Here is a 27,957-nt window from a genome sequence, read left to right as displayed (position 1 = left end):
TCTGCTGCCAGTAGCCCTTCCCAGACACACTGCGGACCACTTGAATGAAGTTCACAGACCACAGTTTAGGAGCCCCTAGTTCACCAATGCCCTTCTCAAAATGTGGCATCCAAAATCAGCACAGTCCTCCACAGGATTGGCTGTAATATTTGCATTACATTTAACATGTAGCGAAGCAGAAAGTTGCCTATGAAATGTCTCCCTGCGGCGTGGCAAAAAAATTAACACGTTAAAACAGCTTATGCGGTCAATTTTTTGGTGAGAGTTCAAACGCCCCTTACCCCAGGTTAGTCCCACTGGTTTTAAGTTCACGTGCATATCTGTACACCACAGAACACAGGCTCTAATCCTTCAAAATCAGGTAGCTGACAAGTGCACAGCTTTCTATAAAAAGCCTCGGAGACATCCACAGGGTTCCCCGGCACTTTATGCGGTCACATTTCATTGGGCAATTTCCCATTTCTTAAAATCCAATCACCACAGGGGAGTTATGGGGAAGGGGAGGAGGAATCTTTAAAAAAAAATGGAAGCAAGAACACAAACAGCTTTCAGAAGCATTGATATTTCAACTACTAGGAGTGATCGGTACATCTTTCTTACAATCTCCAGAGACACATGCAGAAAGGCTTGGGCTTAAAAGTCCCAGGAGAATTTAAAGAATAAACTGTACAGCAGGAAAAAAAAGGCATTTCGATAAGTAATAGTTAATGAGCTTTGACGCGACCCTTTAAATAATTTAAAATTACCGTGACACATGGCTGTTTTCAAGCCTGTAACTATACATAGTACATTTACAATCTTTATAAATAAATTATCACCATTGTAAACACAGATTTTTACATACAATACCGACCTCCCTCTGAGTAAACAGACAAATAGGTTTGACTTTTCCTAAAGCCAGCTTCCTAAGGGAAAACCTACACGATTGGTGATCCACGGCAGACAGTCTGGGAGCCATGTACGGTGGACCAGCAGGGGCTCAATAATAAACTATTTTTGTACTTCTCTAGAACAGGGAAAAACCAAGGCAGGGGAGTGATGTTAAACATTTGGCGGACCCCTTGTCATGCCTGGTGGGCTAGATTCATGCTTTTGCTGGGCTGATGGGAGTTGTAGTTCATCGACATCTGGAGGGCCAAAGGTTGCCCACCCCTGCCTTACAGCAAGGTTGGATTTTTTTGTTTTTGGAAGAACTAAACCAGTGCTGCGGAACATGTAGTTGTTGCCCTCCAACTCCCATCTGCCCCAGTCAACATGGCCAGCCGTCAAGGATGACAGAGGCTGTAGTCCAGCAACATCAAGAGGGCCAAAGTTTCCCACTCCTAGAAGGCACGTCTCCAGGGAGTGTCAACACAGGATGGATGCCTTCGATTCTTCACTCGCTAGCAGTTTTCGAAGTGAGCTCTTGCCCACAGATCTTTGGAAAAAAAGGTCTTTAAACATATATGGAAAATTTAGGATTTAGATTTAAGAATATGTAAGAGCTGATGGGGTTTCCTTCATCTCCATGCAGTTCTATACGCTCTTGTATGATACGGGTTATGAGTACTTGGCTCCTCCACCGCTATCCTCCTTCTCCATCTCTAAGTCTAATTTTGCGCAAAGAATCCCTCAAAGCAAGGCAATTAAATGTGTTTACATCTGTGTGCAAGGTTTTTTTTCCCCCTCGCTCCAGGTTTATTTCTCAGTACAGCACTCGTACAGCTTTAGACGTAAAAGGCAGAGTGCTCAGCCTCATGAAAATGGAGGGTTCTGTGGGTGTCCTTGCGACTCCTCTGCTTTGAGGGCACTGATCGAACAGCAGGCTTCAAGAAAGCTGGTTTGAGGGGCAGTGACAAAAAAGGGCTTTGGAAAATTCCAGTTTTCTTTTCAGTTCTAAAACCCATTAACTCTGTAGTCCATCACCTGTCCAAAGAAGGAGCAACTCTAGGAGGGTATCCATACAGATCTAGCCGCTCCTCCAGGTTATGCCAATTGGCTCATAGAGTTGCACCTTAGGACATTTCCCACAAGAAGGGACACTCATCGTTTCTTGACAAACAGTATAGGCGTAGACCGTAACTATAATGGGTTGTATCCAACATTACACACAGTCCAAGCAGAGCAATCAATGGAAATGAGCAACTTGGGGAAATATTTCAGTGGGTCTACCCTGAGTAGGACTAATGTTGAATGCAACCTGTTGTGAGGAATCCAACTAAATTCTACTCAAGAGTCAATTTCCTGAGATTGCCTAAGTTAATCATATACATTAATTTTACTGGGTCTACTCAAGTGGATTAGCGTTAGATACAATCCAATACTCCCAGGAACCAATAACACTATTTTGGGAGCAATGGCCGCATCATTTTCAATTAAGATTAGGCCTATGCCTCCTAATAATCTAGTCTTCCAAATATAGCCAAAGGATTGTACCCAACATTAGCGCTTCTCTGAATAGACTCACTGAAAATACAGGGTATGAGTAACTTGGTCCATTAATTTCAATGGGTCTGTTCTGAGTAGAACTAATGTTGTCTACAACCTTTCATGAGCAATTCAGCAATGACTTCAATGAGCGACCCGTAGGAGTCTCTTAGAATAAATGGTCACTATAGCATCTTCTCAGGATAAAATCCTACCACATTGACTGAAGATTTCTCCCTTTCTGAGTACCTGGCACAAACAGGGGTCTGGAAGATTTTTCTTCAGTGACACAAGTCATACAAGTCATAAAGTTATAATAAATGTTTAAAGTTCAGAATGTTCCCTGCTACAATGGATATCTCCTAGCTCTAAAACACCATCGCCTAAGAGCATATGCTTATCAATGACAAAAGCAGCTCCCTCGGTTTAGAAACAACATTATGAAACACACTTGTCATCTCTTCCACTGGTGGTAGGGACCAATTCTCTCCTGTTATGATTTCACTTTGTAACTTGTCGGCATCCTTGGCCAAAATCCACTTATCCTTTCAAAGAAAGGAAAGAATCAAACTGCAGCGTTGTTTCTCTCCACCTCCGCCGTACCGTCATATGGATTATCGTATCACTTAACACAGTAACTTCAAAGAACTGTCAAAATCCTTTCTTTAAAAAAGCAAAACTACCAACGTCCTGTGACACATAAAGATTGTTCCGTTTGCCAATTCCTGTCCATCTTGCTGCATGATGATCTGTATCTTTTGTAGCTGGAGACAAAATAAGCCACATTGCAACATAAGGGTGCTGCAATATGACTTGACGTCTTGTGTGAAACCTCGGAATAATTTAAACATTCTGGCCAAAGGGGAAAGGATGTCAGTGTGACACACATCCACCTCCATCAACTCCCCCAGTTTCTGTTCCCTTCCCTTACAGTTTACACAGTCCTGAAGGTATTCCATCTTTCTCCGCGCCATCTTCAAGGTATGCCATCTTTTCTCTGACAGCACTGTGAAGGAGGCACACTCCAGTCATACATGTAAGACAACCGGAGTTTAACCTCCTCTTTACAAAGCTTTCCTTCTTTGGCTAGAGTCTGATGTTTCTCCAACATGTCCTCGATGCTCTGTTTGTGAGTCACAATGTACTTATTGTTGCAACCTCGGGATTTATACTCTGTGTCAAAACGAGGGTCGTGGACCCTCTTCACATCCACCGGAGCAAGCCAGGCGCCCAAGGAGACATCTTCGCTCTGCCATACATTGAGATAGTCTTGAGCAAGGCGCAGATAGTGCACCAGGTCAGCTGAAATGATGTAGCCACCCCCGAGGGCATAAGGTAGGTAGTAGTCACAAAGGAGCCAAGTGTTTTCTTTCCATTTGCCACCGGATTTCACACGGCCCCGTCCAGAAAAGAAGCCCCAGTAGAGACGACGGGGCTCCTTGGCCCTCAACTCTTCCACAAGGGTATCTAAGCGGACAAACGTGTCGTCGTCAGCTTTGAGGACAAAGCGGAAGTCCAGGTGCTGGTCGAGCCACACAAACATAGCCAAGACCTTGGCAGTCAGATTCTCGTAGGAGTCTCGAAGATCAGGGAGGAGCAACAGGTCCTGGTATCGGCTCTGCTCCAGTTCCAGAGTGTGAAGCTCCTCCCCAGTCAGGCCCCCGGTGCCCACCACAAAGCGGCACCAGATGTCGCCGCTTGGGACCCGGCCGGCCACCGAGAGCCAAGTGCTGCGGATGATGCTCCGCCGCTCTGTATACTTGGGCCCACTGGCCACCAGCACAGCCAAGAAGGCCGTCTCTTCAGGAGGAGGAGGAGGCGGGGCGGCAGCAGGGGGATGTGGCCCACTCGCGCCTCCTGTTCGGGCAGGCAGCTGCTGTTGCGGCAGCCCCCACCCATGGGACGGCTTGAGGCCTTCCGAGGTGCACTTGGCCAAGTAGAGCAGCACCGCTGCAAAGAGAGACAGCCCGCCCAGGCCCAGGGCCGTCTTGTGGCGGCACAACAGGCGGAGGAGCTTCATGGTGGCAGCAGAGGCCGCCAAGGAGGAAATGATGTGGAGGTTAAGGGGGGAAGCACTGCTACCCTTGAGGATGGCTCCTTAGCACTGCCCCTATGCAAACTCCTCCCACTTTGTGGGCGGCCCAATGAAAGGGCTCCTCCTTTTTAAGGGGAGGTCCAAAAGCCTTCGCACCCCTCCTCCTCAGGAGGCAGCTCTCAATGTCCCAGCTCCTCCCCTTTAAGGTGGGGCTAAGCTTTGGCTCCTCCCTCTCTCTTGGATGGGCGCCCCCAAGGTCTCTCCCCCTACTCCACCCCCGTGAGAGGGGTCAAGCCAATCTCCTGCCTTCTGCTCTTGACTCCTCCCCCACCCTTCCAAAAGGGGCGGGGCGCGGCGCGGCTCTAGCCCCACCCCCACCCCCTCAGCGCAGCAAGGCCCGAGAGTTCAGTTCAGCCCCGCCCCCTCCCTTCGGCGAAGGGGATCGCCTCAGAATTTTGGCGGGAACAGCCCTAACGGCGCTACGGGTGGCGGGTTGGGACACACCTCCTCCTCAGAACTCGTTCGACGCCGCCGCTCGGTCTCCCCTCAGCTGTTTCATTGTCTTCGCTCAGCTCTTCAATCCTCCCCCTCCTCTTCGACGGCATCTGTTCTCTCGCGCGCTCCCCTACATAGTGATTTGTGGGGGCGGGGGGCCGCGCGCCATGATCCCCCCCCCTTTCGAGAGGTACGTTATCCTTTTGCGGCTCCGTCTTCTCCTCAGCCGGAGAGAAAATGCGAATGAATAGAAATGTATGTGGGCGGGGGGGAAAAAAAAGAGGAGGGGGACCACGTGACTTTCCGTCCTCGCTTCTCCCCTCCCGACATGTCTTCTCAGGGCTGGCGAGGCAGAAAGCCGGCGCCATCTTTGAGGGCGTTTCTTTTCTCCCTGCCCCCGAAAGAGGAGCTATTAGTATGCGCCATCTTGTGTTCGGGCAACTGAGGCTGCGCGTGTTGCCATTTTGGCTAAGGGCAGTGCTCTGCCCTTGTCCCGGGTAGGTTTGTATCGGTCATCTTGCGTCTGGGCAATGGAAGCTGCGGCATGTCGCCATCTTGTTTAAGGGCATTTCCTCAGGGTTAATGATGCGGCTTTGTCTCTGCCATCTTGCTGTAGGGCAGCTGAAGCCGAAGCGGATGGGGAAAAAGCCCTGGATCAGTCTTTCACTTAGACCGATCTTTATAGTTACAGAAACATCCCCACAAACAAGTTAGGATTAAAAAAAAATTATACAGCAAAGCCGCACAGGAATAAGCAAATACAGTGGCTGCGCCCTAAAGGGACTTTTGGTCGAAACAAAGATGGCTACTCAAGACTCATCTGCCCTAAACATTAATGGCCTCCGCTCTTGAAATGTCTCTTTACGTTACGTTATAGCTCACTTTCAAATTGCCTGTTTCGTTTTTACAGTATTTTTTTTAAGTTGGGCTGAAGAACCACCTTTTTTAATTTACAGTTTTACAAAAGAATAACAACAGACCCCAAAACGAAGTCAAACTCCAGGCCGGCTGCTTAAGGGTTATACAACGCCACACACAAAGTGGGGTCCTCGCACTAAATTCAGGCAATTTGGGAGGTAGCCTTGCGACGGGCGGAAGAGGCGGGCAGATGCCTTTTCTTCTGAGCGCGGAGTGGCAGCACTCTGTTTCCGGTCCAGTCTCCTAGTTAGGAGGGAGAAGAGGACGCTCCGGCGAAGCTAGGCTGGGCTGGGAATGAGGAGCATCGGTGGCCTCTTGGGCAGGTATGGAGAGGGAGGTTAGGGCAGGTCTGGCTGGCTGGAGGGGGAAGAAGAAAGGGCTGCCACCGTTGCAAACTGAGAGCCTCTGAGCATATGCAGAGCGTCTCTGCGCTGAACAAGAAAAAAATAACGGGAGGGATACCTTTCTCTTCTTTCTTTTAATGAAGGGAATTTGGGTGGTATCCAGTGCTAGCTCTACTCAGAGAAGACCCACTGAAGTGGGTAACAATGACTCACTTTGGGTTCATTCACTTCACTGGCTCTGCTCTGACTAGGACTTGGTTGAAAACCGCTTGTTGAAATTAACGAATACCGCTAACTTATTTATTTATTTTGTTTTTGCTGTGCTTTTTGTTGTTTGTTTGTATATGTTTTTGTATTTTTATTATGATATATTGTATTTTATCTTGTTTGTTCACCGCCCTGAGAGCTATTTTGCTAAGGGCGGTATATAAATTGAAATAATAAATAAATAAATAACTGTTTTCAGTGGGTTTCCTCTAAGAAAAGATTAGTTGGACATAATCCCATTTCTTCATTTATTAAAAAGCTTAGGTGTGCATTTGTTATTTGTTCTGTGCCCTCGTTTTACTGCTTGGCTTTTTTGAAGAGGTTGTTTCTAAAGATGGTTTGCTGAACATGTGAAGAATGTGTAGTATGGGCAGAAAAAAGTGTGGGGTCCCCCCCCCGAAATGCTTTTTTAAAAGTTCTTTGCAGAGCACTTCTTGCCTGAGCAGAATAAAGTCGGGGGGTATCTTAAAGGGTTCTAAAAAGAAAAAAAAACTTCTGAACATGTCACAAAGTGATTTTCCTATTTAATATTCAAAAAATGTAAGAGGATAGTAGTTGCTTTGCATGTGCTTTCCTTATGTAGCAGAAGTTTTTAAGCTGCTGCCGCTAAGAGGTGCTCTGTGTCAAAGAAATGACCCCATAATCTGAATTGGAAATGTCTTGACCAAGGCTAGACAAAGGGTAAAGAAGACAATATGTGGGAGGTTTTTAAAAAGTACTTCTGAACTTGTAAAGAGTGATGCCTTAAAAAAAAAGTAAGAGGGAAGTAGATTTTGTTGTTGTTGTTATGTGCCCTCAAGTCAATTACGATTTAGGGCAACCTTATGAATCAGTGACCTCCAATAGCATCTGTCATGAACCATCCTGTTCAGATCTTGTAAATTCAGGTCTGTGGCTTCCTTAATGGAATCAATCCATCTCTTGTTTGGCCTTCCTCTTTTTCTACTCCCTGCTGTTTTTCACAGCATTATTGTCTTTTCTAGTGAATAGTATCTTCTCATTATGTGTCCAAAAATTAGGTAACGAAATGGTTTGAGCAAGCATTGGAAAACATAGGTATGTTGTGTCTGTGACCAAATTTTAATAGATCAGGGCAATATAGGGCATTGGTGACAAAGGGCAGAAAGTCATAGTGTGGCTTAGCATTCGGGTCTGAATCCAGGACCGTGGTTTGTTTCTCTCTATACAAGCCACAAGTGGTATCCAAGGTTTGTTCTTGGCTTATTGGTCTTGGTTTGTTTCTCAGCAGGAACAGAGGAGGAGTGCAGCACTAGCGATTTTAACAGTGTGTAGTGATAGTATGCTGCTCATTCACATTATGCCATAGTTTATTTTAACTTGGGCTTAGTGTGATGTGCAAACATGTCCACTGAGATAGTGAGCCTGTGTCTGGGCTGTACCACTTCAGACTGAAATTTGACAGGGGGTGGGTAGTCCCTAAGATGGACTTCTCTAGCTTAGTATTCTCCTTGACTAGGCCTGAATTTGTGGATGAAACAGGCAAGACCCCCTTGACAGACTCTGAAAGGCTCTAGGTGGAATTCCAGTTTGGGACCAAACTTGCCCAAATGGGGAATCCCCCTGCCTTCCCAAAAGCAAATACTAGCATCAGAAAAGGCATTTTCTTCAGGACCACAGCAGAGAAGAGAGAATCGCTTTAAAAGAGGATTAGACAAACACATGGACGAGAAGGTTATCAATGGCTACTAGCCATCATGGCTATGATTTGAGGCAGCATGCTTCTGAATACCAGTTGGTGCAAACGTTGGGAGGGGAGAGTGCTCTTGCACTCAGGTCCTTCTTGTGGGCTTCCCGTTGAGGCATCTGGTTGGCCACTGTGAGGACAGGATGCTGGACTTGATGGGCCACTGGCCTGATCCAGCAGCCTCTTCTTCAGTTCTTATAGAAGGGTTAAATTCCCCCTTTATGCCTACTGTAACCCCATTAATTATCAGGGACCTCCCGCTGATGAAATTTGCAATTTATTTATTTTTAAAAGAACACAACTGCACTTTGGATGCAGAGGCAAATTTGATGACTCATTTAATGTCAACACGTAGTTTGAACCTTGTATCTTATGTGGACCAACTTGCACAAGTTTAGAGTCTGCAGGGAATCTGCTGAGGACTGATTCTCAATAGACGAAATGTTCAATGTTAATACAGGGAATTATTTTGGAAGCAGCGAGCTAGTGATGACTGCATATATCTCTCAGATGTGTATTTATGCTCAGAAAGCAAACAAGAGAGTGTGTGTTGTGTGAATTCTGGGTGTTAAAATGATTGTGTGATGGCAGTACCAGTACCAGTTTTCCTACCTTTTGGAGTTTGACTGGCTCCAGAAAAGTGTTTTAGCTGCGAGTTGGCATGGAACGTTCATGATTCTTTTCACAAACTGTGTTTATGGGATTAGAGCTTTAGGCGTTACAGAGTTTGTCATGGTGGCATTTTTGGGAAATGCTTTACACCTTTTAGCCATCTAATTTCGCATACACACACACACACACTTAACTGAAATATATCCTCAATAAACAATTATTTTTTTTCAGGGAGAATGACTATTTTTCAGGGAGAATGGTGCTCCATTAGGCTTTTTAAAAAAGAGACTTGTAGAGGAAATGAGGGAGTTCTTTGTAAGAAGCAATACATGAAATATTCTCTTCCACAAAACAAAGGGAAGGTGCTTGGCTGCTGTTCACCTGAAGTATAGGTGGTTTCTTGAGTAACACCATAGACCAGAAATGGGGAGCTGGATCCAGCTGGCAAGCTGGATCCTTACCTCCTCCACCACCGTGGCCCAACTTTGACAGGTGGGTGGCATCGCCACCTGTCATCTCATCAGCTCTGAGAGCGAGTTCCTTTGAAGGTGTGCTGTCGGTGCCAATCAGCTGATTGGCGCTGACAGCACACCTTTAAAGGAGCTTGCTCTCAGTGCCGGTCAGATGACTGACAGATGGGGGACCCCAGTGCCCCTTCAAAGGACCCTTTTGAACTCTGTTTGCAGGCAGTTTGCTATCAAGACATGCAGTGATGGCCTTAAAAGGGGATTACACAACTTCATGGAGGATAAGGCTGTCAGAGGCTACTAGTCTTACTTAGATCAGGGGACCACGCTTTTGGATCCCTGTTGTTGGGGGACTCGCGTGAGAGAGTGCTGTGGTGCTCATATCCTGTTTGCAGGCTTCTCACTGTCATCGGCCGCTGTGGAACAACCCCGCTGGATATAGGGGCCTAGGAAGCTGCCTTATCCCAAGTCAGACCATTGGTCCATCTAGCTCTGTATTGCCTGCACTGACTGGCAGTGGCACTCCAGGGTTTCAGCGCTGAGTGTCTACCTGGAGATGCTGCTGGGGATTGGACCCAGGACCTTCTGCATGCAGGGCAGCTGCTCTACCACTCAGCCATAATCTTCCAATGAGGCGAACCTTTGGTGCCATCCAGCGGGACTGATCTTAACGCTCTTAATAGTTAAATAATTTTAAAGTATTAACCGGGGTTAAGGCAACAGCCAGTGTTGAGTGGAGGTAAGCGTACATTGGACTAACGCATGCCTCATGGGGAATACTAGCTCATAGAAGCCTCCTGGAAATGCAGGTCACCTCTCTGCTCTCCTCCCAGGTGATCCCGTCGCCATACTGGTATTAAGAAGCTGCTGATGCTCTGAGGAGCAGGAGCAATGGTTTCAAAACGGGCCTTCATCTGCAGCTTGGGCTCCATCTATTTGTCCCTCCTCTTTGTTTTCCTGCTCATGGACGTCTACGCCCGGCCTGCCAACAGCTCGGCCTTGAAAGAGAAGGCGGCAGCCAACGATGACGAGAACGAGATCCTGCCCCCAGACCACTTGAACGGCGTGAAGATGGAGATGGATGGGCATCTCAACAAGGAGTTCCACCAAGAAGTCTTCCTGGGGAAAGAGAGGGAGGATTTTGACGAAGATTCCGAACCACGGAGGAACAGGAAGAAGCTCATGGTTATTTTCTCCAAGTGAGTGTCGCCCCCTTGCTTTTTGTTTATTTGCTTTTCTAACTTGAAAGCAGCTGAGGGTGTTCCGAAATGAATTGGGGCAGAGGCACTGGGGAGCATAGGAACCCTTCTACCAATTTGGCGAGTCTGTCTAGCTCACCAGCTAGCAGCAGATCTCTGGGCTTTTCAGGCAGGGGGGCCTTCCCAGCCCTACCTGGAGATGAAGCACTTTGGGCAGCTCCTTGAAAGTTCGGAGTAAAGCCCGGAGCGGATCCCACTGCCTCGCTGGCATGGAGCCACCAGTCAACACCGCTCTTAAGATGTAGGAATGTACGAAGCTGCCTTGTGCCAAGTCAGAAAAAAATGGGTCCATCCAGCGCAGTAATGTCGACACTAACTGGCAGTGGCTCTCCAGGGTTCCAGGCAGCCCTAGGTGGAGATGCCAGGGACTGAACCTGGGACCTTCTGCATGCAGAGCAGATGCTCTGCCGCTGAGCTGCGGCCTTTCCCTTAAGACATAGGAAGCTGCCTTTTTCATTGCGATACAAGAGCTGCCTCATCCCAAGTCAGACTCTTGGTCTATCTAGCGTAGGTTTCACCAGCCCAGTGTCCTCCAGCTATTTCGGACTCCAGCTCCCATCAACTGAACATTGGCCATGCTGGCTGGGATTGATGGGAATTGTAGTCCAGCGACAACTGGAGGCTGCCAGGTTGGGGAAGGCTGATCAGCAGCAACTCACTAGGCTCTTGGGCAGACGTCTTCTGAGCCAGCCTTTCCGGAGATGCAAAGTACCGAACATGCAGCTGTACTTCATCAGCCCTTAAGAGGGTGTTAAGGCGTTTTCCTGATCTACATGGAGCCCAGAGGTTCTGTATATTCCACTGCATGGAGAAGAGCGGCTGCAGGGGGCGATTTAGATCAGTTAAACTGGTGTGTGCGTGTGATTTGCCACTGCTTACCCCTTATATGCCCAGTCGATCACTGTAGTGTGCAGATATCAGGAGGTCCGTTCCGCACAATATAGGAAGCAGACATTTAGTGTGGCGGCACCTACCCTGTGGAATTCCCTCCCCTTAAATATTAGACAGGCACCATCTCTGTTATCTTTTTGGCACCTACTGAAGACCTTCCTCTTTCAACAAGCCTTATCCCAGTCTGCATCTGTGCTGGAGCTGCTTTTTAAGATGTTTTTAAAGATGTTTTGTTTTAATATATGCGAAAGCCTGTTTTTAAGATGTTTTAGAGTGTTTTTAGTGTTTGTTTGCCACCCTGAGCTCCTTGTGGGAAGAAGGGCAGGATGTAAATTTAATAAGCAAATAAATAAATAATTTGAAGCCCCTGTAATGATGAAAACTCTGGGCAATTCAATCACAGTTGGTGCTGAGCCCTCCAATATTCTTTGCCGCAGCCTGTGTCTGGAAGAGGGAATTAGCTGTGGGTGTGCAAATATCATTTCATTCGCCACCGGTCCCTACACAGCCCACCTTCACTTGAGAATAATTAATCGCGAGTCTCCGATGCTGTTGGGTTGGTAACCACCACCCAGACAGCCTGCCTGTAAATTAAAAGGTTTATTATTAAGTGCATAGCAGATAAGCAGCTGGCAATAACGAATTCAAAAGCTAATTAGAGTGTGTCCAGGCCGATTAGCAATTTATGTCATTCGTGAGCCCACCCCGGTCCTTCTCCGCTACTTCCCGTTCATCACAGGAAGGGCAGGCTGCAAGCAGTCTGGCTGCCGTCACCTTGACCTTGCAAGCGATCGTGGGCAGAGGGCAAGCACTTTTCCTGTCTGACATTCCCTAGGGAGCGGAGATTGGAAATTTGAGCAGATAGCTCTTGTGGGGGGAAGCAAAGGATTTTTCAAAGAAAGGAAGAGGGAAAGATTGAGCTGAGGAGCGGCAGGGACTTTTTCTCTACAAAGAAGAGAAAAACAGCCCATTTGACATCATAAAAGCAAGCGTTTCCGTCCTTGAGATTTCCAAGCTATTTTGGCGCTCGTTTGCTGGGCAAAAAGCATGGGGGTTGTCTCCAGTGCTAGTCCTACTCAGGGCAGACGCATTTAAGTTATTTTTTTCTGTGTCGCAAGGTCTTGTGGGCTTCTCCACATGTTGCAAGTTTACCACCTGTAAGTTGTCCCCTCTCTGCTCAGAATCTAGAAGGACAATCCTGCAAGGGTGTGCAGTCATCCAAGGAAGCTGAATGGTAGGAGCTTCAGGGTGGACAAGAGGAAGTGCCCTTCACACAGCACAAAGTTAAGCTATGGCCCACCTTGGGCCGGCCTGCAACCCAAAACTGGATCCTGACCCACCAGTTGAAGACCAGCAGCCTATACCAGGTGCAGGGGAATCTTTGGACCTTCCAGATGTTGCTGAATTACAGCTCCCATCATCCCTGGCCATTGGCCATGCTTGCAGGGGCTGATGGGAGTTGTAGTTCAGCAGCATCTGGAGGGCCAAAGGTTTCCAGCCCCTGGCCTATACGGACTACCAGTGGAACGCTTGGAAGCTGCCTGATCAGCTGGACTGTATCAGAGCCATTGGTTCTATCTAGCTCAGTGTTGTCTACACTGACTGGCAGCAGCACTCCAGGGATTCAGACAATAGATGTTCCCAGCCCTGCCTGGAGATTCCGGAACTCAGGCTTCCTCCCCTTCCCCCCTGCAGCCTTTGGTGCACCTCAAAATCTGCTCCAGATGGTTTGGGAACTTCATTGCAGATGTTGGAGGGCATGCAGAGGGAGGGAGAAGGAGAATTGTAGATCATAGAATAGCAGAGTTGGAAGGGGCCTATAAGGCCATCAGGTCCAACCCCCTGCTCAATTCAGGAATCCAAATCGAAGCATTCCCGACAGGTGGCTGTCCAGCTGCCTCTTGAATGCCTCCAGTGTCGGAGAGCCCACCACCTCTCTAGGTCATTGGTTCTATTGTCGTATCGCTCTAACAGTTAGGAAGTTTTTCCTGATGTCCAGTGGAAATCTGGCTTCCTGCAACTTGAGCCCATTATTCCGTGTCCTACACTCTGGGATGATCGAGAAGAAATCCCGGCCCTCCTCTGTATGACAACCTTTTATGTACTTGAAGAGTGCTATCGTATCTCCCCTCAGTCTTCTCTTCTCCAGGCTAAACATGCCCAGTTCTTTCAGTCTCTTCTCATAGGGCTTTGTTTCCAGTCCCCTGATCGTTCTTGTTGCTCTCCTCTGAACCAGTCCCAGTTTGTCGTCATCCTTCTTGAAGTGCAGAGACCAGAACTGGGCCCGCTACTCAGGAAGGAAAGTCCCGTTGTGTGAGTGGAACGCCACTTGCACAGTATCGTATGCAATCCTCAGTATTCATATATGCTGTATATTTAAAAAAGAATCTGATTTAAATTCAAGAACTCAGATCTAATTTAAAAAAATAAGAATAATACTTGGGTGGTGTCCAGTGAAGCGCTTCTGCTAGCACAAGGACTTCTGGCTGCTCAGTGGAATGCCCTTTCTTCTCCCCCCTCATCCCCCTAAGTCTGTTCTAGGTGTTCCCAACCCTTTGGACCCGATTTTATTTTTTGGGGGGAGGGGAACATGGGGAGCCGAAGAAGTTCTATTGTGCAAGAAGAAGCACTTTGTTGGATGCCCATCCTTAGTTTTTTTTTTTTTAATTAAATGGGTTTTTAAGACTATTTTGGACCTTTTTTAGAAAAGAAATTATCCACTCTCGCTCAGGATTTCAGACAGAAGTCTTTCCCCAACTCTACATGGAAATCCCAGGGATTGCACCTGGCTCCTTTCTGTATGCATAGCATGTTCTCTGCCAGTGAGCCGTGATGTTCCCCTAATATAAAGGTGTTCCAGTCTTTGTTGCCTGAGAGTGACTAGACATGAGACTGCAGCGCAGATTTGAACCTCCATCATTCTGGGGTCAGAACTGACTTCCTTAGCTCCACTCCGCACTCACTGATGGGGCATATGTCCGGGGTCTTTGGAGCCCTAATCCGAATCCTTTTTCACATTTGCCCCCCTGCAGAGTCGACATCAACAGGGACAAAAAGATCAGCGCGAAGGAGATGCAGCGCTGGATCATGGAGAAGACGGAAGAGCACTTCCAGGAGGCTGTGGAAGAGAACAAAATGCACTTCCGAGCCGTGGACCCCGATGGCAATGGTACGAGACCGACAGGCGAGGCAGTCATGGCAGGGTTTAGCAAAGGGTAGGCAATCTGGTGCCCTCCAGCTGTGGTTAGACTCCAGTTCCCAGCAGCCCCGGCCAGCGTGACAGATGGTCAAGGATGATGGGAGTTGTACTCCAATGTATCTGGAGGGCGCTATGTTGGCCCAACGGTCAGGGATGGTTTGTCTCACTCCCAATACGAGCTACAAACCAAGAGCAACCTTATTTATATATTTATTACATTTGTATGCCGCCCCATAGCCGAAGCTCTCTGGGCGGTTTACAACAATTAAAACATAAAAACAAATATACAAATTTAAAAACACATATTTAAAAGCCAATTAAAACACATGCTAAACTGCCTGGGAGAAGAGGAAAGGACCTGGCACTGAAAAGATAACAGCGTTGGCGCCAGGCGCACCTCGACAAAATCATAATTCCATAATTTGGGGGCCACCACTGAGAAGGCCCTCTCCCTTGTTGCCATCCTCCGAACTTCCCTCAGACTAGGCACTCGGAGGAGGGCCTTGGATGTTGAGCATAGTGTACCTTGGCTGTTGTTTGTTGGGAGCGAGACAAACCATGAACCCCGGGCTCACACATGAGCCAAACCATGGCTTTGCTCTGGGTTGCATAGCAGCAGAATACCAGGGGAGGAGCATAGCAGCCGTGACTCCTCGAGTTCCCACACGATTGCTTGCTTGTGCTAAGCCATGTTTCAGCTTAGTTTTCATGTTTGAATGAGGCCACAGGAGAGAGATAGCGACCTCTCTTGCTTGCACCAAGGTCTGAGTAAACAGAAACAGCTGGAGACTCTTTTCGTAGCCTCTTCAAGCTGTAGCAAAAGTATCTGTGGGTGCTGGAGGGCCAGACTGCATGCTGGTTGCCTTCAGTTGGGTGGGTCATGTTTTGCGGGCGCCCCCAAGCGTCTGTTAAGGAAAAGACCCTAGCTTAGTGGCAGAACACCTACTTTACCTGCAGAAGGTCAATCTCTGGCATCTCCACTTCGAGGAATGATTTGCCTAACCTTCTCTTAAAGCCTTCCAAGTTGTGGCAGCAAATCCCAGAGTTTAACTATGCCCTGCATGAATAAGTCCTTTCTTCCATCTGCCCTGAATCTTTCAGCGTTCAGCTTCATTGGATGTTCCCAAGTTCAAGTGTTATGAGAGACGGAGAAAACTCTTTTCTCTATACAGTTTCTCCATGCTGTGCATAAAAACCTTTTTTTCCGGCTGGCATATTTTGCACTTGTCTTTCCAGGTCACGTGTCCTGGGATGAATATAAAATCAAGTTCCTGGCAAGCAAGGGAATGAACGAGAAGGAAGTCGCTGAAAAAATAAAAAACAATGAGGAGCTCAAAATTGATGAGGAAAGTAAGTGGTGGTGTCCCCCACACACCCCACATCTTTTATGTCTAGACTGTGTTAAAAAGTGCGGTGTTCTGCCTTGAGTGCCTGGAAAATGGACCTTGGGCCTTGTCGGTGGTTCCCCCATTGGGGGCTGTCCGGTTGGTGCTGACTCATGACAGGGCCTTTTCAGTGGTGGTTTCCTGCTTGTAGAGTACCCACCCTGGTGAGGTGTGTCTGTCTCCCTCTTGACTTTCAGGAAGAATTTAAAAACATTCCTGTTTACCCAAGGCAATGATGGCTGAAAGACACTGTTCATGATGACCTAAGATGATTGGCTGAGAGAATGTCATTGCTTTTAACTGTTTTTAGAACGTTTTTAATAATATTGTTGATGTGCGTGCTGCCTTTGAGCTTGCTTTGGAGGAAGTGCAGGATGTAAACTGAAATAATAATAGGCACAGTGGACTGCAAAAAATCAGATTCTCAGGCAGCAGAATTCTGCGTCCAATATTCCATTTTGTGCTTTTTCTGCATTTCCGTAGGACGACAGCGCACATGGAAGGCCTGCGCCTCCGTGGCAGACACGCCTTGCATGCAAAAGTTAACCAGGTTCAATCCCCAGGCGGGGCTGGGAGACTCCTGTCCTGTCTGAAACCCTGGAGAGACACTATTGGTCAACGCAGCCAGTGCTGAGCTAGGTGAACCGGTAGCAAACATCTGACTTGCATCCCAACAGGCCCACCTTACAATAATCCACAAAGTGTGTTCCAGTAATAACAGCCTGTTCTCACAGGGGCCAACCAGGTGGGAAGCCCGCAAGCAGGACGTGAGCACGATGGCACTCTCCCGTCCTGTGCTTTCAGCAACTGGGATTCGGAAGCATTTACTGCCTCCGACAGCGGAGGGAGAACTTAGCTGTCAGGGTTTGTAGCCATTGATCAGTGGGTGTCGTTTTGAGGCAACTAGTTTTTTCATAATTGATCCAGTAGATAGCGGTACAAATGCAGGCATTATTGATCGGAGCAAGCTTGTATAGAGGAAGATTTCGGTAGAATTGAAGTGGGAGTGGTTGAATCTGAAAACACGAAACTGAACGCATGTCAAGTATATTGTGCCATCCAGCCTAAAATGGGGCAGTCAGCGTCTGTCCCATGCAAGCCTTCAATCTCATCCCTGTGAGTTCCACACGCGCTGTCTTAAATCGCTCTGTCTTGAGCGATGCGCCATATGTGCTAGAGGAGCCCATCTGCTACCACTCCAGTGCGCGTCAGATCGAGAGTCTCCCCTCTTCCAAATTGCGCTCCCTCTTTTTGTCATTGCTCATTTGCCAGCACCGCTTGGGTACAAGATGCTTGTTGGAGGCGTAACACGATTCTAAAAACTGAGCCCAGCTCTGCGCTTCACTCTTGCCTCGATTGATAAGCCCTTGAGACAGATGGTTAGGTGTGTGTGGGGGGTTTTCCAAGTCTCCTCACGTGGCCTTACCGGTACCCCAGAGACAGCTTTGGGAAGGTCTAGAGCTCAGTGACATGCTAAGCAGGAACATAGGAAGCTGCTTTATGCAGAGTCAGGCCCTTGGTCCATCTACCTCAGTATTCTTGACACTGACTGGCAGCAGCGCTCTAGAGTTTCAGGCAGGGAGCCTCTCCCAGCCCTACCTGGGATGCCGGGGACTGAACCTGAGACCTTCTGCATGCAAGGCAGGTGCTCTGCCATTGAGCTACTTACCATTGTTCTCTTATCCCCACTTCTTTGGAGAGAAGCCACTGCCCCCTTTGTTTTTAAAACAATGTCTATGCTGCTGTATTTATAAGCAAATTCAGGCTTCCAAGGCAGTTATCAATAACAATAAAGTCCTCCATTACAATGAAAAGTAAGATGTAAAAGGCAAAACTGAGACCGCATCTGCACCATACATCTAAAGCAGTGTCATACCACTTTAAACAGTCGTGGCTATACCCCCCCCCTCAAGGAATCCTGGGAATTGTAGTTTGTTAAGGGTGCCGAGAGTTGTTCGGAGACCCCTGTTCCCAGAACTACAATTCCCAGTGTTCCCTAGGAAGAGGGATTGATTGTTAAACCTCTCTGGGAATTATAGTTCTGTGAAGGTTCTCTTTTAACTACTCTCAGCACCCATAACAAACTAAAGTTCCCAGGGATACTTTTGGGGAAGCCAGGACTGCTTAAAGGGGTATCATAATGCTTTAAATATATTTATTTATCTATTACATTTATACCCTGCCTTCCTTTTCACAATAGACACCCAAGGTGGCTTACATATGGTTCCCAGGCGGTCTCCCATTCAGGCACTGACCACACCCGACCCTGCTTAGCTTCAGCAGGGAGCCGGCCTCATGTGCCTTCAGAGAAACGGATCTAGTTGCCACAGATGGCAAAAACAAAAACAAATACAAAGTATCTGCTGAGCCCAGTCAAAACCTCAGGCCAGCAGGAATGTGTGGTGGTCTTTTGCTTGGCCACTAAAAAGGAACAGTGTTGGTGTGTGGTGAATAGAGCTGTGGATATATTTATGCTTCTGGGTTAAACTGCCGTCCAGAGCAGCTACAAAACTCTGGGTGGTTTCTTTTTTACAAGCAGACCATATATCAGGGGTGGGGAACCTCCAGCCAGCAAGCCAAATTTGGCCCATTAGGCCCACCAGGCTTCAGGTGCAAGGGCATGCCATTGATTCACTCTTAAGTGATTGAGTGTTGGCTTCCCCCCCCCCGTTTGTTTTGTTTTTAACCAGACTATTTCACAAAAAAAGAGAAATTTCTTTTAAAAAATCAAATTTAAACAGAATGAAATACTTAAAAAAAAAAAAAAACAGCTTTTTTTACCCACTCTGATTTGTAGCACAGGAAGTCCTTGACAACTTGAAAGACCGGTGGTACCAAGCTGACAATCCACCGGCTGACCTCTTGCTCAACGAGGAAGAATTCCTGTCCTTCCTTCATCCAGAGCACAGCAGAGGGATGTTGAAGTTCATGGTCAAGGAAATTGTGCGGGATCTGGGTATGTTTCTCCTCTGAGCTGTGATAAGCAGAAATATGTAAAAACCTGACCTCATCCCAACAGATAAATTGGTGTGTCTCATGGACAGATGTCTGCTGAGAATGAGATCCCAGAGGGTGTCAAATGCCTACTGCTGAGAGTGTTGGCTGCTGACGGTGGCGGAAGGAGGAGTGTGGGACATGTCTTGTGAAAGGTAGCGCTGGGCAAAGAGTGCGCTTGTAATGCAGCATCCGTAGCCTATGAAAGTCAGAGGGCATCTTTGAGTGATGTTTTTACCGGGGGGGGGTGAAGCAAGGCTTTACATTTTTCAGAGGCTTACCGATAAAGGCTAGGGTGGCAGAGTCACGATGTAGCCTTATTTATTCATACAAATACTTCTATACCACAATTTCATAAAATATATCAAAGCGGAGACAACAATGAATATATATTAGAATTATAAGTATGAAAAAAAATTAAACAGATCATCAGCTGTCGATTGCAAAATAAGTTTTCTTAACTGTGGCATAGAAAAGTTTCCATCTTTTGTTATTCCCACAATGCATCTGGAATGATACTGTGTTGTGATGTCTCATGCGAAGTGAGGCATTGTGGGAGAAGATGGTGGCCTGGCTGGTTGCTTAACGTGCATTTTGATGCCTGGGGTGAAGGGCAAGGGAAGCACCCTGTCATTCCACATGCAGAAGCCAAGCAGGCTAGCTATCAAATCGTGGGTCAAGGCCAGCGACAGCATCTTCTTCACCTAGGCAAAGTAGGCTAGCTTGGAGGATGTGTGCCCAGGGACATGGTCAGCCACGACTGATCACATAGCTGTGTCTGGTCTCTGCCTCTCTTTTGCCTAAGGGTAGGGCCGGTCCTATTGTAGCAACTGGGAAAACTTCTGTAAAAGAAACATGAATGAAAGAAAACAAATGGTTTAAAGACTTCCCTGCCTCTTAACCTCTTAAAACTTTCACCTGCTGTCCAAAGATAATGGCAATTTCACCACCTACTTTTCTCCTGTCTTGTAAGAACGTCAGAAAAGCCTGGGTAGGTCAGGCCAGTGGCCCATCTAGCCCAGCTTCCTGTACTCAACAGTGCTTTTGGGAAGCCCACAATCAGGGCTTGAGAGCAATAGCAACTCTCACCCTCCTGCTTTCCCCCCCAATTTTTTAAAAAAATTCAGAACAACTTGCGATTAAGTATACGATAAAGAGTTCCAGGAAGGAATTATTTGATTGCTGCTGTTGTAGCGCCATCCATGGCCAGAAGGTGGCACCCCTATCCCGCTCAGTGCTTCAAATGTTGCAGGGTCACTAGCGGTTACCTTTCCACCCACCTCTTCCATGATCTGTTCGCCTGCACCATATTTCCTTCCAATGCCATCCCTAGTTGGCTCAGGGCCGCCTCGGTCCTTGCCAGATTCCAGAGCCTTTGGGGAAACCCAGAATGAACCTTGCCCGCTTAAGTTGAATTTGTACAAATAAATAAACCATAGCTTAGCTCTGGATAGGGAGGCGGCGGCAAGGCCAGGGGAGGGGTGAAGCAGCCACAATTTTTACGCTTAAGTACTCGCATGCTTGCTTGGTTCACGTTTAGGTGTGGTTTGGCGTAGAGTTAACATGCAGGCTGGGTCAAATGTATGGTAAATGCTGGTAGCAGGGGCTGGAGAACGCTTGCCTGGGTTATCTGTTGGTGTGGGATTTTCTCTGGTGGGGGGAGGGGCCGAAGCAAATTTTCTTGCAGGCAGTCCCTTTCTGGCTGATGCCTGAGGCCAGGCTGGCCTTGTCCTTCCCTTGCTAGTCTACCTTGGGGACAGGGAGCAACCATCCAGTGGCCCTGTTGGCCAGCAGGATATCCTGTCTGCGCTTCCCCCTCGCTAACTTGCATGAAATTGTCTGGCCATGGACGGCACTGCACATCCTCTATGCTGAATTATCTTATCATGCACCCAGGCAACCTGGAATCTTAAGCGGAGGAAAAGCTGGAGTCCCTGTTTAAGCAAGTTTGCTCAATTCTTCTTGATTTATACCAGGTTTGGGGATCTTTTGGCCTTCCTGATGTTGCTGAACTACAACTCCTGTCAACCCCAGCAAGCATGGCCAAGGGCCAGAGATGATGGGAGTTGTCGTTCAGCAACAGCCGGGGGGCCAGAGGTTCCCCATGCCTGCTTTACACAATTCTGGTTTTGCTGGAAGGCCCGTCGATATAGGGAGCCAAGACCCTCCCGACCCCTGGAACATTTACTCCACCGCCTTTACTAGCTTCTGAAATTTCAGCAACTGTTGCCTGCACGCTGCCAATCATATCTTCAATGGCAATGAGAACCAGGGACTTGGCTTTTCTTAAAAAAAAACAAATGTATATTTAAATGGTTTTATTATTGTGTATACTGTATAGTTTAATTGCATTTTAATGTAGATTTTTTTTGTATGCTTGTAAGTTATATGTACTTTTATATTTGGAAGCCGCTTGAGTTCCAGTCCTTGGAAAAAGAGTGGGATAAAAATGATGATGATGATAAATGGGGCTGGGTGGGGGTTGTTTACACATTTTCCCATTACATCAGGCATCCATCCCACACTTGTCAGTGCATTTTCCCCATCACTTTCCTAACTGCAGAAAGTCTGCGAAAAGGATTAGGTGTCAATAGGGCGACAGAAAGCTTTAACCAGCTTCAGTTGGGCCGATGTAAATTTTCGGTATGTGCTTGAACCCTTCCTGCAAAATGGTGACAGTCTGGAGGCACCTTATGAAGGCCACAGTAGCACTGTCTGTTTGTGTCTGATCCCTCCCCTTTCAATCTGATTTTCAAAAGCTCAGCCCAGTGGTCGTGCCACATTCATGAAAATTCTTAAAAGCTTCTGTCCCAACCCGGCTGACAGCCGCAAATTGAATGTCCCTCAGCAGCGATGGGTGTGCACGACTAGTTCAGCAGAACCGCGACGGTGGCTCATCTGGTCATTTTTCTTTTTTAAATGCTTTCCTCTTTGCAGATCAAGATGGTGATAAGAAGCTGACCCTTTCTGAGTTCATCTCCTTACCCGTCGGCACGGTGGAGAATCAGCAAGCTCAGGATATCGACGACGACTGGGTAAAAGACCGGAAGAAAGAGTTTGAGGAAGTCATTGACGCTGACCACGATGGCATCATCACCATGGAAGAGTTGGAGGTTGGTGTCTTGGGGACGGCTCTCGGTGCACTGTACCGACAGCATATGCTCAAATTGCGAACTTCTTCATGTGAGCCCTGTATCTTGATTGAATTCCCCTGGGAGGCACACATAATTACATCCCTGCTCCATTGTCCTCAGCAAGCCTTTCTGAACACCGAGATAATTTGGTTGTCCTTGAAACAAGCAGGCAGCCGCTGGTTGCCATAGGTGTAATTGGTAGCAATGCTTCACTGGAAAGGAATTCAGTTGCAAAGAGAGAGAGAGAGAGAGATAAGAGATCTACCTCTGTCTTCCCACTCTCTTGCGTTTGAGCTTTATCGAAGCAGGTGATCAGAACCAGCGTGGGCTTCTTTGCTTCCTGAGAAGTTGCTAAGAAAAAAGTTTCATGTAGTGCTCCTTCTGACTTCGCCTTATGCTTTTTCTTTGTTCCGCTTTTAAATATAGAATTACTGCACTGTGGCATGGAAGTGGTTTGGCATTTTGAGCTGTGCTTTGAAATAAGGTTTGGGGGTTCCTTAACTCTGAACCCTAACGGCTTGCGTTAATCTGCATATTTGTACCCTTCCATAACAGAGCTCTTTGAGTTTTGAAGGAGACTCATGGCAGAGAGTGTGGGCTGCTTCCCCCCCCCCGGACTGGCATGCCCATTTGTCTCATAAAAGTTTTCCCATTGAAGAGGCCACAGAGTTTGTCGCCTAGAGCTTCTTGCAGATCATCTGACACCTCCTATAAACACTGTTTTTTAAAGCCAAGATTGGCTTTCTCCTCTCTCCTCAAGTTCCGCACCAAAGATAGCGCTGTACACTGCCTCAGAAGCAGAATGAACTCAGTGCAGACTTGCAAATTTCACTTGATTTTATTATTCATAATAAGCCCAGCAATTAGATTTGAATAGTGGAGAGTGTTCTTGCACTCAGGTCCTGCTTGCGGGCTTCCCCCAGGCACCTGGTTGGCCACTGTGAGAACAGGATGCTGGACTAGATGGGCCACTGGCCTGATCCAGCAGGCTGTTCTTAATCATACCGTTTCTATAAACAGTGTCCCACGTGCTTCTTGTGCATCTGCCAGCTACCAGGCCACCCCCAAACCCCATGCTTCATCTAGAAAGCTCTGAGCAGCTATCCCCGGGCACCAAGCAGCCTCCCATCCTGCCCCAGACCCGTTCACACACCTGCTTAACATTTCTGACTTGGCTCTTGGCCCTTCTGGGTCAGGAAGGATGCAACCATTTTACCAGTTCTTTCTTTCTCTCTCCCAGGAATACATGGACCCCATGAACGAATACAACGCCTTGAACGAAGCCAAGCAGATGATCGCTGTGGCTGACGAGAATCAGAACCACCACTTGGAGCTAGAGGAGATCTTGAAATACAGCGAGTATTTTACCGGCAGCAAGCTCATGGACTACGCTCGAAACGTCCATGAGGAATTCTGAGCGCCCAAGGCCCGTCTCTCTTTCTCTTTTTCCCTCTCTCGATGCACCTTCTTGCTTTCCACAAAAACACCTTTTTGCTGCTATATCCATGTTCTGTGTGTACACAGTGTGGTGTTCTAGACTTTATCTTTTAAAAAAAGAAAGCCGTCCACAAATATATATATATATATATTAAAAGAGACAGAGCTACAGCTCGCTCGTCTTCAAGAGGAGAGCACTGTCTGGTTTCAGCAGGGCAGGATACAGACAAGTACCCACCTGTGCTATCGATCGGCAACTCTTTTTTTTCCCTCCAGGAGGCTCAGATGTACCCTGTGAAATGCTCTTCTGGTTTGGCTTGGAAACAGGCGATTAATACCTGAGGACCGTTCTTTGACTTGGGGGGTGCGTACACTGCGGTGGGAGAGCCAGTGATTGCTCAAGAGCCGGAGCATTTTCCCCACGCCCAGCAATCCTCCTAATCAGAGTTGAAGATTCACTTTACAAAAAAAATAAAAGATGGAATGTTGAGGCAGTTCTGTACTAGAATACAGACGTGCCTGAAAGCGGATTGGATCGACTCCTTTTTAAAAAAAAAAAAACATTTCAAATTTAAAGTCCCCTTGCAATCCTGAAATGCTTCTCTATCCACCCTTCCCCACTGCTCTTCGTGCGCTTCTCTTTTAAAAAAAAAAAAACTGGTTGCTTCCTTTGGTCCTCCCTAGTCCCTAGATTGGGGCCCTAAAAACCTGTTTGAACAGTGTCAATGTCTCTTCCTCAGTTTAAAAGAAAAAAAACACTCAAATAGTTCGATTACCAAAGTACCTGTCTCTTTAAAAAAAAATGTTTGAGGAAAGGCGCATTATGTCAAACAGAGCAGTGAGCATTGTGTGACCTATTTCAACAATACACATGAGTTAGTATATTGCAAGCAACAGCCTTTGTCACTTGTGCGTGTTTGAAGATAAGAGTACGGGTGGATCAGCCTCTCTGACGCTATCCTAAACCAGAGCTGGTGGACCTGTGGCCCTCTCACTGTTGTTGGACTGATCCTTTACCTGGGGGCTGTGCTTGCCAGGGCTGATGGAAACTGGAGTCCCAACATCCCCCCCAATCCTAAAATATGCAGTAGGAGACTCTTAATTTCTAAAATACAGCATACTAAAAACAGTTACAGTTGCAAACAATGCTTCAAGAAAGGCTATAGCTCAATGGCTAGAGTGTCTGCTTTGCGTGCAGAAGGTCACAGGCTTGATCCCCTGGGTAACGCTGATAATCAACCCTCTCTGCAACCATGGCGAATAGTTGAAATTGAGCTATGTGTTTAAAGGAAAGGATAGGTAGGAACCAGGCTGGACTTGGAAGATAGCGAAAGACAAGCCTCCATTTGCTCCACTAGAATGTAATAATGTTACTGCTTCCCAGAGACAACTTGCAAAAGAGCGAGAAGACTGTGAGAACAAGGCTATTTACTTCAGTATCCCTTCCTCCCACCCCCAGATTTGGAGACCTCTGATAAAATCATTCCCTCTGATTATAAGCTGGACCTCTCACCCACAATGGAGCTCCCTCTCTCCTCTAACCACTCAGCCTTTTGCTCCCTCCCCTACCCCCCTCCGTGTTTTCATTATAGGGCAAGCTTAGAAACATTAGTCTTGCTTTTAGCGGACTCTTGTCTGCAGTTTGTTTTTCATCCAGATTGCTGTGGCATCGCAAAGCACTTCAGAGGGTCCCCGTATCAGTCTGGAGCACTTCGTGCAGTTTCTGCTTTACTGCGGGCAAGCTCAGAATCCCTCCCAAGCACCCCGCTGTGATTTGGGATTTCTGCAAATCCCCTGCACACCCCAATTTATATATTTGGTATTTGATCGGGCTTCTCATTTTTTACCCTCTTCAAGAAAGCTGGGGTTAGGAAGCATCAGGTGGGAATTAGATCAGAGGTCCGCTTTCTCTGCTTAGTAAAAACTACTTATTGTAGCAGACTGTGAGCACAATTAAATGCTGCATCTGTTGTGATCAGGTCAGCACTTGCGGGTGGCTGCTTTACAGAGGTTTAAAAATATTTTGAACACCCTTTATGGCAGACAGATAGCATAGTGCCCCCAGCTGGTCTTCAGTGGTTGTATATAACAGTCATGGTTTGCTCCACTGCAATCTGAGTGCATGGGCTGTATTCAAGTCCTACTCAGAGTAGACCCATTGGAATTAATGACTAGGGTAATCATATTCAATGGGCCTTCTCTAAGTAGGACTATCATCAGTTACCACTGCATGTTGGTTGCCTCCCTCAGGTGCATCACTATGGACAAAAATAGAGGCTAAGTTCAGATGCTCTAAACCAGCGTTCTTCAACTTTGGGTCCCCAGATGGTTGTCAGACTACACCTCCCATGATCCCTTGACCAGTGCTAAGATGGCTGGGGCTGATGGGGCTTGTAGTCCAGAACACCTGGGGAACCACGACTGAAGACCAGTGCTCTAATCCAGGTGTGGAAAACCTTGGGTCCTCCAGAGGTTGGTGAACTGCAACTCCCATCGCCCCAGCAAGCATGGCCAGGGGTGATGGGAGTTGTAGTTTAGCAATGTCTGCAGGCCCAGTGATTCCCCACATCTTCTCTGAAGTAGGGGTAGGGAGCCTGGCCCCTGCACATGTTGGACTCAGATTCCCATCTGCCCCAGCCAGCATGGCCAAAGGGAAGGAGGTGGGAAGAAATTTGATGCAGTTCAGTTTTAAAGGCGACCCTACTTAATTTCTGAAACAGTATGTGAACTGAAACAGCCATTCTTCAAGATTCACACATTTCTGGATTTTGCCATGCCATTCTCCAGCCAAATAATAGGTACGAAAATGTATATATTAGTGTAAAATGTGCATAACAGCACACATATGCGAGAAAATAACATACAAATATTCACTAATAGGCGAAAAACCTTGCGGTTTAAGAATGTACCTATAGGCCAACAGATATTTCTATCAAACTTTAAAAAGCAGGGAAATTGGACAGCTGTAGTGAGTGCACCAGGGGAACAGGAGACCTGACCTCCTCTTTGAGATATTGCACTGCCATACAAATTTGTCAAAATGTAAACACAATTTGGGTTGGTCTTTTAGAGTCCAATCCACTTCCTTTGATCATTTGTATGCTTTTTGAGTTCAGTGGGATTTACTCCTGTACAATGATGCTTAGGATAGGTGAAACTGAACTGGGGGATGGGCATGGGGGGATGGGTGGGCACTGGGCAGAGGGGAAGCCCCTTTCCAGAAGGAAAACATTGTGAACAGTATCATTCTTTTTCAGGGTTTCTCCCACCTAAATTTAAACCAAAGATGTCACTGGCCACATCCACACCAGACCTTTATTTCCCTATAGATGGTCATGGCTTCTCCCAAAAAATCCTGGGAAGTGTAGTTAATGAAGGGTGCTGAGAGTTGCTAGGAGAGGCCCTGTTCCTCTCACAGAACTCCAATCAGAGCAGCTGACTGTTCAACCAGTCTGGCCACTGGAGCTCTGTCGGGAACAGGATCTCATCCCCCTTCACAAACTGCACTTCCCAGGATTCTTTGGTGGAAGCCATAACTGTCTCAAGTGAAATCAAAGTCATGTGGATGTGGCCCCCGGATTAGGCAAGCAAAGCAGCTGTGAGTCTGGCTTTTAGAACGCTGACAGTTGGTTCTTATTGAGCATGTCTGACATTATCATTAATGCTAAATTTCTTGAATTAATTAAAAATCAGCCAGGCATTTTTTAAATTTTAAACTGCAGGAGATGAAGGTCAGAGTATGGGGCAAGGTCAGTAATAGGATTTCAGGTACTCTGAACATGGCTGATTTTTAATTTCAACGGATTATGAGAACTCTGACAGAAAAAAGTCCAAAAGGGGTCTGGTTTTTCTACTGTTTTGTGTATCGCCATGAAACTTTAGCATTTCTGAGTTCAGGACTATAAATTTTGTAGGTTTTGTTTTGAAATGAGCTTATGAGAAGCCTTAGAAGGGCATGGGGGTATTTTCGAATGTAACATTGCGGAATGCAAAAACTCCATGCTGGCTATAGTATACAGCCACTCTTGTGGCTGTACAGTTGAGGGGAATTGCTTTGCAAAAAATGCACATTAGGCCAAATTGCATGCCAGTGTGTATGTATTAGGATTTTTCATGAGGGCTTGGATGATGACAATAGTAGTACAGCAACGCCTGAATGAGAGCATCTGAAGCAGGCAATTGTGGAAGGAAACACTTTCCAGTCAATTTATTGTGCTCCAAAGGACAGAGTTTATTGAGGAATGCATATACCAATGGCTCACTGGGAGAGAGGCTCTCAAGAACCAACTCTGAGCAAAAATCATCAATGAATAGCTTTATAAAGTGATTATACATCATACATTGGTCATCAATCAAAGATACACCTTTCCCCATATTTAGCATCCCAACCCACCTTGGGTGGTCACTCA

General features: G+C 47.0%; 2 protein-coding genes across 4 annotated transcripts; one reads left to right on the top strand and one right to left on the bottom strand.

The window, feature by feature from the left end:
* Positions 1–542: 542 nt before the first annotated feature.
* Positions 543–5,314, bottom strand: B3GALT6 (beta-1,3-galactosyltransferase 6). The gene has a single exon (XM_061601102.1). The coding sequence runs from the start codon at positions 4,424–4,426 to the stop codon at positions 3,383–3,385; it is 1,044 nt and encodes a 347-aa protein (XP_061457086.1). The 5' UTR covers positions 4,427–5,314; the 3' UTR covers positions 543–3,382.
* SDF4 (stromal cell derived factor 4) lies at positions 4,917–24,078 on the top strand. Of its 3 annotated transcripts, none has more exons than XM_061601100.1 (7): positions 4,917–5,126; positions 10,083–10,448; positions 14,432–14,568; positions 15,835–15,948; positions 18,781–18,939; positions 21,915–22,090; positions 23,352–24,078. In XM_061601100.1, exons 2-7 carry the CDS (start codon positions 10,141–10,143, stop codon positions 23,526–23,528), a joined length of 1,071 nt encoding a protein of 356 aa, XP_061457084.1. In that variant the 5' UTR covers positions 4,917–5,126; positions 10,083–10,140; the 3' UTR covers positions 23,529–24,078. The 3 variants fall into 3 exon arrangements, with proteins under 3 accessions (XP_061457084.1, XP_061457083.1, XP_061457085.1); XM_061601099.1 differs by lacking the exon at positions 4,917–5,126 and adding an exon at positions 6,069–6,177; XM_061601101.1 differs by lacking the exon at positions 4,917–5,126 and adding an exon at positions 6,071–6,177 and having other exon boundaries at positions 10,242–10,448.
* Positions 24,079–27,957: the final 3,879 nt, after the last annotated feature.

Source organism: Rhineura floridana, chromosome 18, assembly GCF_030035675.1.
Source record: "Rhineura floridana isolate rRhiFlo1 chromosome 18, rRhiFlo1.hap2, whole genome shotgun sequence".
Lineage (NCBI taxonomy): Eukaryota > Metazoa > Chordata > Lepidosauria > Squamata > Rhineuridae > Rhineura > Rhineura floridana.
This window is presented reverse-complemented; position numbering and strand designations above follow the sequence as displayed.